This window comes from Aegilops tauschii, chromosome 5 (assembly GCF_002575655.3).
Source record: "Aegilops tauschii subsp. strangulata cultivar AL8/78 chromosome 5, Aet v6.0, whole genome shotgun sequence".
NCBI classification, from domain to species: domain Eukaryota; kingdom Viridiplantae; phylum Streptophyta; class Magnoliopsida; order Poales; family Poaceae; genus Aegilops; species Aegilops tauschii.
In genome coordinates, this window is record NC_053039.3 from 84522253 (window position 1) to 84539553 (window position 17301).

Below are 17301 nucleotides of genomic sequence, written 5' to 3' on the forward strand. Positions count from 1 at the left end.
CTTTTCAAGCTTTTTATTGATGAGATTGGTTGGATAGGAAGCTCCTCCTCGTTACCTGATTCATCATAATAAACACTAGGAGGGTATTGGGAAATATTTTCCCTTTCATTAGTACTTTTTTATATTCTATTTGTTTTCTTGACTTTAGATAGTTGTCAATATAAGGATTCTCAATGCAATTTACCACACAAAACATATACATTTCTTCTAGATCAAAATCAAGAAATATCTTGGGGTTTGGAAAACCCTTAGTTATACGTTTAATTTCTTCATACCCCAAAAGAAGACTAAGCTCTTTATGTTGCTCAAGGGTAATCAAGTTATCACAATTTTGGGATACGATTTGATCATGAAATAATTTGCATTGGAGATTTAAATGACCATGTTCATTGCAAGGTTCACAAGGATGGCAAAAAAATTACATCTTTCAGTACAATCATCTAGCCTCTCTTGCAACTTTTTCATTTCTAAATATTTATGCTTCTTGCAAAATCTATCTTCCCTTTTTGGTGTGCAAAGGCACTCCCAATTCACTCCGCAAAAAGTGACATGCTTATAAGAAACATTTTTGTCATGACTTGTGCAATCATCATTAGCATTTAGGATATTCAAAGAATTCATACTAACAACATTGCCATCATGCTCATCATTCAAATATTTTGTGCCAAACATTTTATTGACTTCTTCTTCTAACAATTGAGCACAATTTTCCGAACCATCATTTTCATGAAAGATATTATAAAGATGATCAATAATATGATGCAACCTAAATTCCATTTTTATGTAGTTTTCTTTTATAGACCAAACTAGTGATAAACAAGAAACTAAAAGATTCAATTGCAAGATCTAAAGATATACCTTCAAGCACTCACCTCCTCGGCAACGGCGCCAGAAAAGAGCTTGATGTCTACTACGCAACTTTATTCTTGTAGACTCGTGTTGGGCCTCCAAGCGCAGAGTTTTGTAGGACAGTAGCAATTTTCGCTCAAGTGGATGACCTAAGGTTTATCAATCCGTGAGAGGTGTAGGATGAAGATGGTTTCTCTCAAACGATCCTGCAACTAAATACAAGAAATCTCTTGTGTCCCCAACACACCCAATACAATGGCAAATTGTATAGGTGCACTAGTTCGGCGAAGAGATGGTGATAAATGTGTAATATGGATGCTAGAAATATATTTTTATAATCTGAATAAATAAAAACAACAAGGTAGCAATTAGTAAACGGGCACAAAAACAGTATTGCAATGCTTGAAAAAGAGGCCTAGGGTCCATACTTTCGTAGTGCAATTTCTCAACAATGCTAACATAGTTGGATGATATGATTATCCCTCAACGTGTAATAAAGAATCACTCCTGAGTTACTATTAGCGGGGAACAAAAGATAGGAATTGTTTGTAGTGTACGAAGCCACCTCAAAGCCATTTTTTCCGATCAGTATATCCTAGAGTTCGTACTAGAGTAACGCAAGTTATTCTTTCCGATCGATCTAATCAAGAGTTTGTACTAAGATAACACCAAAGCAAGTTCATATTCATAATACTCAATCCACACAAAGAACTACAAGGAGACCCCAAAGTTTCTATCGGAGAAAAGATAATAAAAACGTGCATCAACCCCTATGCATAGATTACCCCAATACCACCGCGGGAATCCGCGAGTTTAATGCCATAACACATATCAAGTGAATCAATATGATACCCCAATTGTCACCTCAAGTATTCATACCGCAAGACATATATCATGTGTTCTATTCTCTGAATATTCAATCCGTCAGGACAAAACTTCAAAGGGTAAAGATTCAATTCATCATAACAAGAGTATAGAGGGTAGAAACATCATATGATCCGACTATATTAACAAAGCCCATGATATAGGTCACGAGAGAGAGAGAGAGACTAAACACATAGCTACTGGTACAAACCCTCAGCCCCGAGGGTGGACTACTCCCTCCTCATCGTGGTGGCCGCCAGGATGATGAAGATGGCCACCGGAGATGATTCCCCCCTCCGGCAGGGTGCCGGAACGGGGTCTAGATTGGTTTTCGCGGATACAGAGACCTTGCGGCGGCGGAACTTCTGATCTAGGTTAACCCCGATGGGTTTCGGAATATTTGGGAATTTATAGTGCAAAGAGGGGGTGCGGGAGGCCACCGAGGTGGGCACAACCCACCTGGGCACGCCAGGCGCGCCCTGATGGGTTGCGCCCCCCTTGAGGCACCCCCAGGTGCAGCTCTGGCCCATTGGGTTCCTTCTGGTCCATAAAAAATCCATGTGGAGTTTCGTTGCGTTTGGACTCCGTTTGGTATTGAGTTCCTGCGATGTAAAAAACAAGCAAAAAAACAGCAACTGGCACTGGGCACTAGGTCAATAGGTTAGTCCCAAAAAATGATATAAAGTTGCCATAAAATGATTGTAAAACACCCAAGAATGATAAAATAACAGCATGAATGCTTCATAAATTATAGATACGTTGGAGACGTATCAAGTAGCCCCTGGGTATTTGATACTTGTTCAGTTGCTAAGATTACTAAACTCAAAACAGGAGTTGCAGAATGAACAGAGGCTAGTTATGGGTGAAGTGATGATGTGTGTTGGAAGTGATTCCAAGGTTGATACGATCACCATCGCACACTCCCTCTACCTTCGGGATTAGTGTTGAACCTAAATAAATGTCATTTGGTGTTTGCGTTGAGCATGAATATGATTTGATCATGTTTATTGCAATACGGTTATTCATTTAAGTCAAAGAATAATTGTTGTTTTGTTTACATGAATAAAACCTTCTATGGTCATACACCCAATGTTAATGGTTTATTGAAGCTCAATCGTAGTGATACACATATTCATAATATTGATGCCAAAAGATGCAAAGTTGATAATGATAGTGCAACATACTTGTAGCACTGCCGTTTTGGTCATATTGGTGTAAAGCGCATGAAGAAACTCCATGCAGACGGACTTTTGGAATCACTTGATTATGAATTATTTGATACTTGCGAACCATGCCTCATGGGCAAGATGACTAAAACTCCGTTCTTCGGAACAATGAAGAGAGCTAATGACTTATTGGAAATAATACATATCGATGCATGTATGCGGTCTGATGAGTGTTGAGGCACGCGGCGGGTATCGTTATTTTTTCTGACCTCCACAGATTATTTGAGCAGATATGGGTATATCTACTTAATGGAACACAAGTCTGAAACATTTGAAAAGTTCAAAGACTTTGGGAGTGAAGTGGAAAATCATCGTAACAAGAAAATAAAGTTTCTACGATCTGATCGCGGAGGCGAATATTTGAGTTACGAGTTTGGCCTTCATTTAAAATAATGTGGAATAGTTTCACAACTCACGCCACCTGGAACACCACAATGTAATGGTGTGTCGGAACATCGTAACCATACTTTATTGGATATGGTGCATTCTATGATGTCTCTTACCGATTTACCACTATCGTTTTGGTGTTATGCATTAGAGACAGCCGCATTCACGTTAAATAGGGCACAGTCTAAATCCGCTGAGACGACACCGTATGAACTCTGGTTTGGAAATAAATCTAAGCTGTCGTTTCTTAAAGTTTGGGGATGCGACACTTATGTCAAAAGGCTTCAGCCTAATAAGCTCGAACCTAAATCGGAGAAGTGTGTCTTCATAGGATACCCTAAGGAAACAATTGGGTACACCTTCTACCACAGATCCAAAGGCCAGATCTTTGTTGCTAAGAATGGGTCCTTTCTAGAGAAGGAGTTCCTCTCGAAAGAAGTGAGTGGGAGGAAAGTAGAACTTGATGAGGTAATTGTACCTTCTCTCGAATTGGAGAGTAGCACACCAGAGAAATGCATCCCGTGATGCCTACACCAACTAGAGAGGAAGCTAATGATGATGATCATGAAACTTTAGATCATGTTACTACTGGACTTCGTAGGTCAACTAGAACATGTTCCGCACCAGAGTGGTACGGTAATCCTGTCCTGGAAGTCATGTTATTAGACCATGGCGAACCTACGAACTATGAAGAAGCTGTGATGAGCCCAGATTCCGACAGATGGCTTGAGGCCATGAAATCTGATATAGGATCCATGTATACGAACAAAGTGTGGAATTTGGTGGACTTGCCTGATGATCGGCAAGCCATAGAGAATAAATGGATCTTCAAGAAGAAGACTGACGCTGATGGTAATGTTACTGTCTACAAAGCTTGACTTGACGCAAAAGGTTTCTGACAAGTTCAAGGAGTTTACTACGATGAGACTTTCTCACCCGTAGTGATGCTTAAGTCCATCCGAATCATGTTAGCAATTGCCATATTTTATGATTATGAAATCTGGAAAATGGATGTCAAAACTGCATTCCTTAATGGATATCTCAAAGAAGAGTTGTATATGATGCAACCAGAAGGTTTTGTCGATCCTAAAGGTGCTAACAAAGTGTGCAAGCTCCAGCGATCCATCTATGGACTGGCGCAAGCATCTCGGAGTTGGAATATATGCTTTGATAAGGTGATCAAAGCATATGGTTCTATACAGACTTACGGTAAAGCCAGTATTTACAAGAAAGTGAGTGGGAGCCCTGTAGCATTTCTGATATTATATGTGGTTGACATATTGTTGATTGGAAATGATATAGAATTTCTGGATAGCATAAAAGGATACTTGAATAAGAATTTTTCAATAAAAGACCTCGGTAAAGCTACTTATGTATTGGGCATCAAGATCTATAGAGATAGATCGAGACGCTTAATAGGACTTTCACAAAGCACACACCTTGACAAGATTTTGAAGGAGTTCAAAATGGATCAGTCAAAGAAGGAGTTCTAGCCTATATTGTAAGGTGTGATGTTGAGTAAGACTCAAAGCCCGACCACGACAGAAGATAGAGAGATAATGAAAGTCATTCCCTATGCCTCAGCCATACGTTCTATAAAGTATGCCATGCTGTGTACCAAACCTGTTGTGTACCTTGCCATGAGTTTGGCAAGGGGTGCAATAATGATCCAGGAGTAGATCACTAGACAGCGGTCAAAATTATCCTTAGAGGACTACGGAAATATTTCTCGGTTATGGAGGTGATAAAGAGTTCGTCGTAAAGAGTTACGTCGATGCAAGCTTTACACCGATCCAGATGATTCTGAGTCTCAACCTGGATACGTATTGAAAGTGGGAGCAATTCGCTAGAGTAGCACCATGCAGAGCATTGTAGACATAGAAATTTGCAAATATACATACGGATCTGAATGTGACAGACCCGTTGCTAAACTTCTCTCACAAGCAAAACATGATCACATCTTAGTACTCTTTGAGTGTTAATCACATGGCGATGTGAACTAGATTATTGACTTTATTAAACTCTTTGGGTATTGGTCACATGGCGATGTGAACTATGGGTGTTAATCACATGACGATGTGAACTAGATTATTGGCTCTAGTGCAAGTGGGAGACTAAAGGAAATATCCCCTAGAGGCAATAATAAAGTTGTTATTTTATATTTCCTTATTCATGATAAATGTTTATTATTCATGCTAGAATTGTATTGATCGGAAACCTAAATACATGTGTGAATACATAGACAAACACTGTGTCCCTAGTGAGCCTCTACTTGACTAGCTCGTTGATCAAAGATGGTTAAGGTTTCCTAACCATGGACATGAGTTGTCATTGGATAACGGGGTCACATCATTAGGAGAATGATGTGATGGACAAGACCTATCCGTTAGCTTACCATAATGATCATTCAGTTTTATTGCTATTGCTTTCTTCATGTCAAATACATATTCCTTCGACTATGAGATTATGCAACTCCCGGATACCGGAGGAATGCCTTGTGTGCTATCAAACGTCACAACGTAACTGGGTAATTATAAAGATGCTCTACAGGTATCTCCGAAGGTATTTGTTGAGTTGGCATAGATCGAGATTAGGATTTGTCACTTCGAGTATCGGAGAGGTATCTCTGGGCCCTCTCGATAATACACATCATAAGCTTGCAAGCAAACGACTAAGGAGTTAGTCACGAGGCGATGTATTACGGAACGAGTAAAGAGACTTTCCAGTAAAAAGATTGAACTAGGTATGAAGATACCGACGATCGAATCTCGGGCAAGTAACATACCGATGGACAAAGGAAATTACGTATGTTATCATAACGGTTCGACTGATAAAGATCTTTGTAGAATATTTAGGAGCCAATATGGGCATCCAGGTTCCGCTATTGGTTATTGACCGGAGAGGTGTCTCGGTCATGTCTACATAGTTCTCAAACCCGTAGGGTCCGCACACTTAACGTTCGTTGACGATATAGTATTATATGAGTTATGTGATTTGGTGACCGAATGTTGTTTGGAGTCTCGGATGAGATAACGGACATGATGAGGAGTCTCGAAATGGTCGAGAGGTAAAGATTGATATATAGAACGATGGTATTCGGACACCGGAAGTGTTCCGGAGGGTACCGGGTACTTGTCGGGTCACCGGAAAGGAGTTTCAGGCACCCCCGGCAAAGATATGGGCCTTATGGGCCAAGTGAGGGAACACACGAGCCCTGGTGCGCCCCTACAGAGGCCATCCCTATGAGGAGGAGAAGGAAAGAGGGGAGGGCAAGGAAAGTGTGGATTATGATTCCTACTTCCTTCCCTCTCCCCCCCCCCCCCCTCTTTCCTTCCCCCTCGGTTATATATGGCAGGGGGACGCGCGGCTTGGGAGGGACTCCAAGCAGGATTCCTCCTACTTGGGCGCCTACTATGGCTTCTCCTCCCGCCCTCCCACCTATATGAGGAGGGGGGCGCCTAGCACACACTAGACAATTGCCTAGCCGTGTGCGGCGCCACCCTCCACAGTTTACACCCTCGGTCATATCTTCGTGGTGCTTAGGCGAAGCCTTGCGAGGATCACTTAACCATCACCGTCACCACGCCGTCGTGCTGACGGAACTCATCTACTACCTCAACGTCTTGCTGGATCAAGAAGGCGAGGGACGTCACCGAGCTGAACGTGTGCAGAACGCGGAGGTGTCGTGCGTTTGGTACTTGATCGGTTGAAGCGCGAAGAAGTTCGACTACATCAACCGCGTTGTGAAACGCTTCCGCTTACGGTCTACGAGAGTACGTAGACACACTCTCCCCCTCGTTGCTATGCATCTCCATGGATAGATCATTGCGTGTGCGTAGAATTTTTTTGTTTTCCATGCAACGTTTCCTAACACAAAAAGCAATGAATATGAAGTTGATTTTGTGACTTTTCGAACAACTTTCGGGTCTCAAACTTAATTTCCACAAAAGTGAGCTCATCTATTTTGGTAAGGCCATAAAGGAGGAAGTCAGTGCATGCAACTGTTTGGCTGTGAGGTGGGATCCCTTTTGTTTACGTACCTCAGGATTCCCATTCATCACCATAAGCTCACTAATAAGGAATGGAAAATTATTGAAGACTACTTCGAAAAGAAGCTCAACAGTTGGAAGAGTAAGCTCTTGTCATATGGGGGACGACTTACCCTCATCAACTCTGTCCTTACTAATCTACCAATTTCCATGCTATCCTTATTTGAGATACCTAAATGAGTGTTGAGAACTGAGAAGGCTGGACTTTTATAGGTCTAGGTTCTTTTGGCAATGCAAGGAGCAGAAGCGGAAGTACAGACTTGCTAAATGGACATTCTGTGTCGGCCTAAGGATCAAGGTGGATTGCCATTGAGAATCTTGAAATAAAAAACAAATGCTTACTTGGCAAATGGTTGTATAAGCTACTTAACGAGGAAGGTTTTTTGGCAAGAGTGTTGTTGCATAACAAATAGATGAACTCCAAACCGTTATACCAACTAGATGCTAAGCCTACCAATTCACCGTTTTGAAGGGGCTTGATGAAGGTCAAGTCACCCTTTTTTAATAGAGGTTTCTTTAATATTGGTGACGGCCAAGTTTTGGGAAAATACCTTGTTGGGTGACCGTCCATTAGCTCTACAATACCCGACCCTGTATAATATTGTGTTTAGAAAAAATATATGATTTAGTGGCTTCTATTCTTGGGGATATCCCTTTGAGCATACAGTTTCACAGAGCAATACTAGGTGGCAAATGGACTAAGTGGATTCATTTGGTTTCCAGATTGATGTCGATTAATCTAACTCAAATTTTCAGATTCATTCGAGTGGAGGTTAACCACTAATGGTGTGTTCACTGTGAAGTCTATCTATGTGGATCTTATGAATTCCGGTCCTACTTTTTCGCAAAAAACACATTTGGAAAATGAAGGTTCCTTCCAAGATCAAAATATTCATGTGGTTTTCCAAAGGGAGGTAGTTTTTACCAAAGATAACCTTGCTAAGCGTAACCGACATGGCAGCAAAAACCGTTGTTGTTTTTGTGATTAGGAGGAGGCAACTCATCATTTATTTGTCATATCTATTTTCTAAATTGATCAGACACACAATTCATATTAGATACAATTTAGAACCACCAACGAGTATTTCAAATTTGTTCGGAAAGTGGCATTCATCATAGGCTGAAGGGCCAAATTCGTGTGGGAGTTTATGCCATTCTCTGGGCAACATGGAATTACTAGAAGCATTTTGTCTTTAACATACCATCTTCTTTTAATTTCTCGTAGATTATCTACAGAGTTACGCTTTTAATCTGTATGTGGTCATCACTGCAGCGTGTGGATGGGTGGGGGCTTATGGCCTCTGGGTGCAGCCGGCTGGAAATGGTTGCGCGGGGTTTATTCAACCAGTTTGGCTCGCAAGCCAGTCATAGATTATATGGATGAGCTATGTAATCTCCGGTTCAACTGCTTGTGGTCGCGTTTCCCATTTATTTGTTTCATTGTCGAGTACCTGGTGGCTTGAACTTATTTCACGTTTAATAACATGTGGTTGTGTGGATCATGTGATGCAGAGGCCGGGATACTCTCTTTTTTGAAAAAAAAGTTGATCAACCTTATGATTCTTGCTCTATTAGTGTCTTCTCTAATGAGATAGATGTCTCATAATGCACGCAAAGAGGTAATCTAAGAGCGGCAGTCGCGCCTAATACAGCCTGATCATGATCATAAAGAGACATCTCGATGACTATTTTCATTTGAATTACGGGATTTTTTGGATTTGTTTATTTATCCAAAATAAACAAACACAACAACATGAAGTGACTGGAATTCAAGAATCCGAAAACACATAGGGGATGTGCATGCTGCGTCCATAGATGTGTGTATGTCATTTCTCGAAAAAGAATTACTGGAATTTTTTATCTTCATCCTTTTCTTCTACCGAGAAACAACTAAAGTTAACCGCGTAATAAACTTGCTAAAATTCGAAATACTAAACCACATAGTTCTTTTCGTCCTATTTTCCGTATCCAAACTACCAGATCCGTGCACCCGGTAGAGAGGACGTCCTTTGCCTAGGCGACCACAGTACTAGCATGAGCATCCATTATGTGTTTATTAGGCTCTATCATCGCCGATACCCCCTTGATAAAGTCTTGACACATGCATAAATACACGGATACACTTTTAGATTCACTCAGACGTACCAACGTACTCACTCATGAATCTCATCTCATCCCATTTCCCGTTGGATTTAACCATCACCGTAACTATCCAAGAACGCCAATGGCTAGCGGCACGTGAAAAGAACAGTGAAAAAAGAAGGAAAAATTTGATGAAACGAGAGGCACTTAAATACGAAGGGAGGAGCCTCCTCGTCTCTTCACTCTCACTCCCCACTCTGCTCCCAGTCCGGCCGCCGCCGCCGCCGCTGACCGCCGTAGGAGACGAGCGTCAGAGAACGCGGCTCTCGCTCACCCATGCTTCTTGCTTAAGCTTGACACATCGCTTAGCACGGCAAGTCAGCTGCTGGCTGGTTGCAGTAACGAGAGGCGAAGCGAGATGCCGGGGATGGAGGAAGCGGAGGACTACGCGTCGTGCGCCTTCTCGCTCACTTGCCCCGAAGACGGCGCCGAGCTCGGGGACGGCGTCGTGGACGACGGCGACCTCTTCTTCTTCTACTCCGGCGGCGCCGCCGCCGCCGACGATGAGGACGGCGACAATGAGTACGTGGAGCAGCTGGTCTCCAAGGAGGCCAGCTTCTGCTCCTCCTCCGACTCGGGCGACGCCGACTGCTCGTCGGCCGCCTCCGAGGACTGGTTCCTGCAGGCGCGCCTCGCCGCCGTCAAATGGATCCTTGAAGTGAGCACTCACTCAGCTCCTCGCTCTCCCGATTAGTTTCTTGGTGCGAGCATCGACCGATCGGTCACTGACGCCATTAGAACCGGCACCTGATTTGCATTTGCAGACGCGGGGCTGCTTCGGGTTCGGCCACCGCACGGCGTACCTGGCCATCGCCTACTTCGACCGCTTCTTCCTCCGGCGACGCGTCGATGTAATCAATCACCGCACCGCCACCGTAAAACAAATTTAGCCTCTCTGCTTCTTAGGAACGGGAGGATGATGTGGTTGTGTGCGTGCCTTGGTGCAGAGGGCGGCGATGCCGTGGGCGGCTCGGCTCCTGTCCGTGGCCTGCGTCTCCGTGGCGGCCAAGATGGAGGAGTACTGCGCGCCGGCGCTGTCGGAGCTCGACGCCGGCGGCGGCTACGAGTTCTGCTCCGCCTCCGTCCGCCGGATGGAGCTGCTCGTGCTGTCCACGCTCGGCTGGCGCATGGCCGCCGTTACGCCCTTCGACTACCTCCCCTGCTTCTCCTCCCGGCTCGACCGGCACGACGGCCGCGGCGGCGGCGGTCATGACCCCGCCCGCGTCGCCCTCAAGTCCATCGGCTTCATCTTTGCCACAGCCGAAGGTTCATCTTCGTCCTACACATCTTCTGAAAAGAAATCTTGCGATCTTTCTTGCATTTTGTCTGATTGATTTGTGCTGTGTTCATGCAGCCGGCAGCGTGCTAGATTACAGGCCATCTACTGTGGCTGCAGCTGCAATCTTGGCTGCATCCTATGGAGCTCTACTGACCAAAGAAGCACTGGAGTCCAAGATGGACAATCTATCTCCATCATGCCCCATTGAGAAGGTTTCTTGCACAAACTGAATAACCCTTTTGCATCACTTTGATCATAGTACTAATGTTTTATTTGGATGATGAAATGAGCATTGGATTTGAACAACCTTTGTCTGTTTCATTGATCAGGAGCATGTACATGCCTGCTACAGCATGATGGTTGGCGACTTGAGGAACAGAAAGAGCAATGGCAAGAGATCATTGCCATGTTCAGACTCCAATGAAGTTGCCACCAGTACATATGATTCTGTTCTTGTTGATGATGTTGCCGACACCGCCGCCTTCATGGCCGCGGTGTCGGAGATGAACAAGCGGATCAGACTGGAGCCGCCGGGAATCCATTGAGAAGCTAGCACCGCCGGGGACACGCAATTTTTTGTCAGATGTCTAAGGGGGCTTGGTTTGGATCTTCATTTTGTTTTTTCCTTGTTCAAATTTGTTTAGGTTCTTTCGGCCACTGCCATGGTTGGCATTGGCAATGCTGTTGGATTGGTTTGGATTGGTTTGTGAGAGGGGCAAGCGATGAGCAAAGATAAGGGCTGGGCTGAGCTTTCCTAAGGAGAGGAGAGCTTCACTGGAGCCCAATTCCGGTGCCCAAATGGAGCACATTTCCTGTGAGAAATTCACCCCAAATCTGCACTGTTTTTGGTACGCCATAGTGGTGGATGCCATCTTAGGTTGCATATGGTGAGATGCTAGCTGTTGGATGCAGTAGTAGCACTGAAAGGCTGGGGGTTTGGCCATTGTTTATAGAGCCAAGAAGAAAAAGGTTGCAAGTGGATGTGTGATCAGTGAGGAGTGGTGTTCCACTAAGATGCACTGCACTGTACTTGCATGGATGCATGGGTTACATTGGTTTGTGACAAGCTCCTTGGGGAGTAGGTTGTAACTTCTGTAACATCTGCTTCTGTTCTTGAGAAATGGGATCAGATTGGTGCATTTTGTGTATGTGTGTATGCATGCATGTGTTGGCCTTGATGACCCTGTGGGTTTCTTGATCAGTTCTGCTGCAGGGTTTTCAGTGCCATTCATTGAGTGCTGTGCCAATGTTTTCTCCTCCTCTTCCTCTCCCTTTTTGCAGAGATGAGAATCCAAGACAACTTTTCCTGTTACATTGCCACCAGCTTTGAATAGCACTTGCTTGATTCCACATTGCTATCCCTTATTAGTGAACTAACAATAAGAGCAACTCCAACGGGCCGACCCAAACGGACGGCGATTTCGTCCGCTTTTTGTCCATTTGGGTCGGCCGCCCGCCCGGTGTTCGCCCTGTTTTTGATATGGGTCGGCAGCGCGCCGACCCATATGTGCAAGCGTGGCCGGCTGGCCGCCCAATTTTACATTGATTTGCATTCAAACATATTGTGAAATGAAAATGTTTAACAAGCCAAATAGTCTGGCCGCCCAAATAAATAGTATAGTTTTACAAGCCAAATACAAATAAAAATGTTTCACATAGTTTTGCAAACGAATAAAAGAAGATACATCTATTGGTTGCCAACATGAGTCCACATATGCTCAACCAAATCATTTCGCAGTTGCACGTGAGTTTCCCAATCACGCATGTCTTTATGAAACTGAGTGAACTGCTCAAATGTTGCTGCTACTCCATGCTCAGGCACAACATTCTCACCCTGAAACTGAAAGCCTTGATCGTACAGACATTCCGGGCGTTCGTCTTCTACGATCATATTGTGCATGATCACACAAGCAGTCATCACCTCCCATAGTTTCTGCATGCTCCAAGTATTAGCAGGATACCGAACGATGCCCCATCGAGATTGCAAAACACCAAAGGCACGCTCGATATCCTTCCTAGCACTCTCTTGCTCTTGGGCAAATCTTTTCCTTTTCTCTCCGACAGGGTTGGGTATTGTCTTGACAATAGTGGTCCACTGAGGATAGATACCGTCACCCAAATAGTACCCTTTGTCGTAGTTGTGGCCGTTGACAGTAAAGTTCACCGGTGGGCTGTTGCCTTCGGCAAGCCTAGCAAACACCGGCGAGCGCTGAAGCACGTTGATATCATTGTGTGATCCAGCCATGCCAAAAAAAGAGTGCTAGATCCAGAGATCTTGAGACGCCACGACCTCTAGTATGACAGTGCAAGCCCTGACATGTCCTTTATACTGCCCTTGCCAAGCAGAAGGGCAGTTCTTCCACTCCCAGTGCATGAAGTCTATGCTACCAAGCATCCCCGGGAAGCCCCTGCTGGCATTCATCGCCAGCAAACGGGCTGTATCTTCAGCTATCGGCTCTCTCAAGTACTCAGGGCCAAACACAGCAATCACATCCTTGCAGAACTTATACAGGGACTCTAGGCATGTAGACTAGCTCATACGGACGTACTCGTCAATGAGATCACCGGGCACTCCGTATGCAAGCATTCGGATGGCGGCCGTGCATTTCTGATAAGAGGAGAAACCAATCTTGCCGACGGCATCCTTTTTGCACTCGAAGTAGTCATCATAGCCGACCACTCCCTCTCTAATACGGTTGAGAACATGCCTACTCATACGGAACCGGCGGCGGAATTTGTGATGTTTGAACAACGGGTTTGTTGTATCAAAGTAGTCATTCCAGAGAAGGAAATGCCCGCTCTCTCGGTTGCGATTCAACGCCGGAAGGTGGCCCGGAATGGAGCCACGAAACAACGGCCGCTGGCTGTTGAGGTGGTGATGGACCAACACGGCAGCCAATATCTCCTCGTCGTCGTCGGACGACGAATCGTCGAAGTCGCAAAGGAAATTATGGAAAAAGAACTCGTCGGCGGAGTCCATTTCGTACCTTGCCAAACTGTCGAACAGCCTGCGGGCGTCGACGAAGGAGACGGCCGGCGAGGGGAGTCGCGGCGCCCACAGACCAGCTAGCTGCCCTGCCGGCGTCCAACGAGCGTGCCGGTCGGATGTGCGGTGGGGGAAGCGGCGATGGGAAGCAGTTTGCTCCCCGGCGGCAAAACGGCGGCGGAGGGCGACAGAGGGGGGGAGGGGGCGGCGTTGCTAGGCGGATGTGGAGGCGGCGGCAGCTGGAAGAGTCGCCGAAAAAATGGGCGGCGGCGTCGGCGACGAAGGAGGCGGGAGGGTTGCTTTGTTGGCCGCAGGGTGAGACGGGAGGCCAATGTGCCACAGACCAGCGTGCCCAGGGACAGGAGTAGGCGAGCGCGCGCGCGTCCCTCGCGTGTCCGCGCCGACGCAAATCAGGCTAAAAAATGGGCCGGGAATGGGTCGCCCGCGGACGAAAAACGGACGCGCGTCCGTTTGGGTCGGCGCATTGGGCCGCCTTTTCTGTCCGCACCGACCCAAACAGACGGCGCGGACGAAATGGGTCGCCCCGTTGGAGTTGCTCTAACATCTGCATTTAAAGTAATGTAGTACTCCCTCTATCTTAGTGTCAAAAAACGTCTTAAATTTTGAGACAGAGGGAGTACAAGATTATGTGATCTATAAAGAAAGTTCTTGTCAACATGATCTGTAAGTACATTGCATCCTTTTTGTAATTATTATTGGGCATGTTAATGAAAGCATCGCATCAGTGTGTGCTGCTGGAAGAGTGACCAGTGTTGCGCATGAATGGTATTAGTGCACAAGAGACATGAGTTTAGTAGTACTTTGTATCAATAATTGCCTAAAGATTAAGGAAGCTTGCCATTTCTAACACTTAGTGGAGCACACCACAAAGGAAGGTGCAGTAGATAACGGGAACTTCTTCAGATAAGTCGTCTACAAGAAGTTGTGGCATGAGAACAATATAGATGTAGTTTAAAAAAATGACAGTTCCTGTGAAATGCATAAACCTGATCATGATGTGCATTTGGATGAGCAGAATACCTATCATTCCTGGATAGACCAAGATTTCAGCATGAGATAATATATGCAAGAATCTTATAGTAAAATGTCATCATAATTAGAACTTGTGGATTCAGTATAATACAGACTAATTCCATATTCTTGGGTGAAGACACCAGCACCACTAGAAGGTGTCAGGACTCAAGATGCTCCTGCAGAAAAGATGAACAAACACATGCCACATATATTACACCACATTCATGGAAACAATAATGATGGTATCTTTTCATATGGACAGCCCTTTCTTTCTCCTCTTGGCTTAAGCCCTAAACCCTAAAGCTGGTCTTGTGGCCTCATCCACTAACTAATGCAGGTGTTGCATTGCACACTGCCTTACAGCTGGTAAAAAGAGCTTTTGCATCTTTCCCTCCTGCCCCTACACTGGGGCAATGAAAATGCCCCCATGGCCATGGGCAATGGAGTGACTTTCTGAGGCACCACCGTCCTGCCCCTGCATGCATCCCCTCTCTCGTTCATTGCTTGGTTTTCTTTCTTTAATGTTGTTAGTTATAAAAAGGAAAAGGGGCTTCTGCATCGAAGCATGGACACAAATGTTGATATTCAGTGGTTTTTCTCTTTCGCCATTGATAGGCTAGTGCATGGAAGATAGAACTCTAAGTACTTGTTTTGTGTGAAAAATATATAGTCCAGGTTAAAAAAAATGTCAAAGTGTTCATAAACATGGTGTTTTCATTTGGAGAAGCATATTAGCCCTTACATGATCCTTGGGAACAACTAGTTTGTTCATGGTTTGGGGTATGGCAGTAACCAGTAGCTTACCAATATAATGCTTGTTCATTGATTATACGATATTGCTAGGGTCACTTCAATCCAGATCCTATGTAAGATCTAGATTAAGTCATACCTCTTGACTAATAATTTTTGTAGCTGGAAATCCTATCTTATGTGATCCTAGGCACAATATCAATTATAAAGATCTGTGCACCTATTCCAGACCTGATTCCTAGAGTCAGCATTACACATGTTGATTTTCATTCTGTACAATCCACTTCTTAATTTTAGCATCTACAAGACCTAAGAAATCGAGCTGGTCAAGAAGAATGGGGCAGATCAAATCACACATTTTGAAAGTTTTTTCTTGAACAAATCAACTGTTACAATGTTGAGGTGACCAAACAGAAGATAACCTACAATACATGGTCCATCAGCCAATGGTAACTTGCATCTGAAGTGCAGAGAGAATATACTATCTGCCTCCCTTCTGAATCTTGGTGGCCCATTGTTGGATGGATGGAGATCATGATCCTGGAAAAAGGATTAAAATACCTGTATAGCTTCTCAGTCACCAATGCAGTCAAAAACAGGCTTGGGGACAAAGCTTGGTTAGAATTCTGTTGGTTCAAAAGAGTACTCCTACCTAGAAGTGTGTGGGCACCTCACTGGCTGGACGGCTGCCTGCCTGCTTGCTGCCTGGCCCTAGCAAAGAACTACTATTTATTTTAGATCATGTATTGTATAATGATCAGCAGTAAAAAATTATAATTATTTCAAAGAAATATGATTAACAACGAGTTAATCATAATTATGTGTTGTTGTGAATTCAGGTGTTGCAGTAATTTTAGGGGAAACAGTTTAAACAAATCTCCACAGGAAAATGAGAAAATTACCATGGGGGAATAAATGTAGGTGTCATACATGAAAAAGAAAGCTAGGAGAGTGATGAGGTATGGCAGTTGGGAGGATGTGTACAGCTGGGAGTCTCAACTGAAAGCCTGAAACAAAGATGGCCTTGCTTGCATCAATGGCAGGGGTGTGGCCCTAGCTGCTCACAGGGCAGGGCAGCACTGCACAAAGACAAAGAAGCAAACACAAGGATATCTTCCCATGCATCACACAGCATACAGTAGCAGCCACACATACACATCTCCTGATCTGGTCAAAGAAACATATGTGGTTTTGTTTCCTATTGCTTGTTTTGGTTTTTTATGCTGGCACTAGCAGGATAGTACTGGTGAAATGTGATGAACTGTCTCCTTTGTACAGCTTGGTGGTAGTCTTGTAGTGTGCAGGGATGGGGTCCATTTTTTCCCTTCCAAATCTCATCATGTAACTTGATGGTAAATGTTAGTAATTGATAGTTTTAGACTGTTTCATGAATTTTTGTCTTGGTTGGTATTAGTAATGTTTTTTAACGGAAATATCAGGATTTCAATTCTTTGAAATTTTTGGACGTTGGTTGTTTGATTTTTAGAATTACAGTCCATACAATTTAGTGGGAAACGACAACATTTGCACGTCATCTCCTTCTTGAAGGCGTTGTCTTGAAACTAGGAAGGGGGGAGGGGAACTTTGATTGTCGTGTGAATTTTGCATCCTTTTTAGGATATTGTCTTGTTTTTTAAAAAAAGGAGGATTACCCCTGGCCTCTGCATCAATTAATGCATACAACCATCTTTATTATTATTATTATTTAACAGAGTCCGACAACATAAATACATA

At 44.3% G+C, this 17301-nt stretch overlaps 1 protein-coding gene across 1 annotated transcript; it reads left to right on the forward strand.

Annotated features, from left to right (window-relative positions):
• The first annotated feature begins 9688 nt into the window (after positions 1–9688).
• On the forward strand, positions 9689–11935 carry LOC109736378 (cyclin-D5-2). Its single transcript, XM_020295604.3, has 5 exons — positions 9689–10175; positions 10282–10368; positions 10465–10783; positions 10872–11008; positions 11126–11935. The coding sequence occupies exons 1-5, from the start codon at positions 9876–9878 to the stop codon at positions 11339–11341; spliced, it is 1059 nt and encodes a 352-aa protein (XP_020151193.1). The 5' UTR covers positions 9689–9875; the 3' UTR covers positions 11342–11935.
• Positions 11936–17301: the final 5366 nt, after the last annotated feature.

Excerpts from the sequence above, each read along its gene's own strand:
- LOC109736378 (XM_020295604.3), top strand. The coding sequence starts at position 9,876 with ATGCCGGGGATGGAGGAAGCGGAGGACTACGCGTCGTGCGCCTTCTCG. Across the intron at positions 10,176-10,281 it reads CCGTCAAATGGATCCTTGAA|ACGCGGGGCTGCTTCGGGTT; the intron begins GTGAGCACTCAC and ends TTGCATTTGCAG. Across the intron at positions 10,784-10,871 it reads CATCTTTGCCACAGCCGAAG|CCGGCAGCGTGCTAGATTAC; the intron begins GTTCATCTTCGT and ends GTGTTCATGCAG.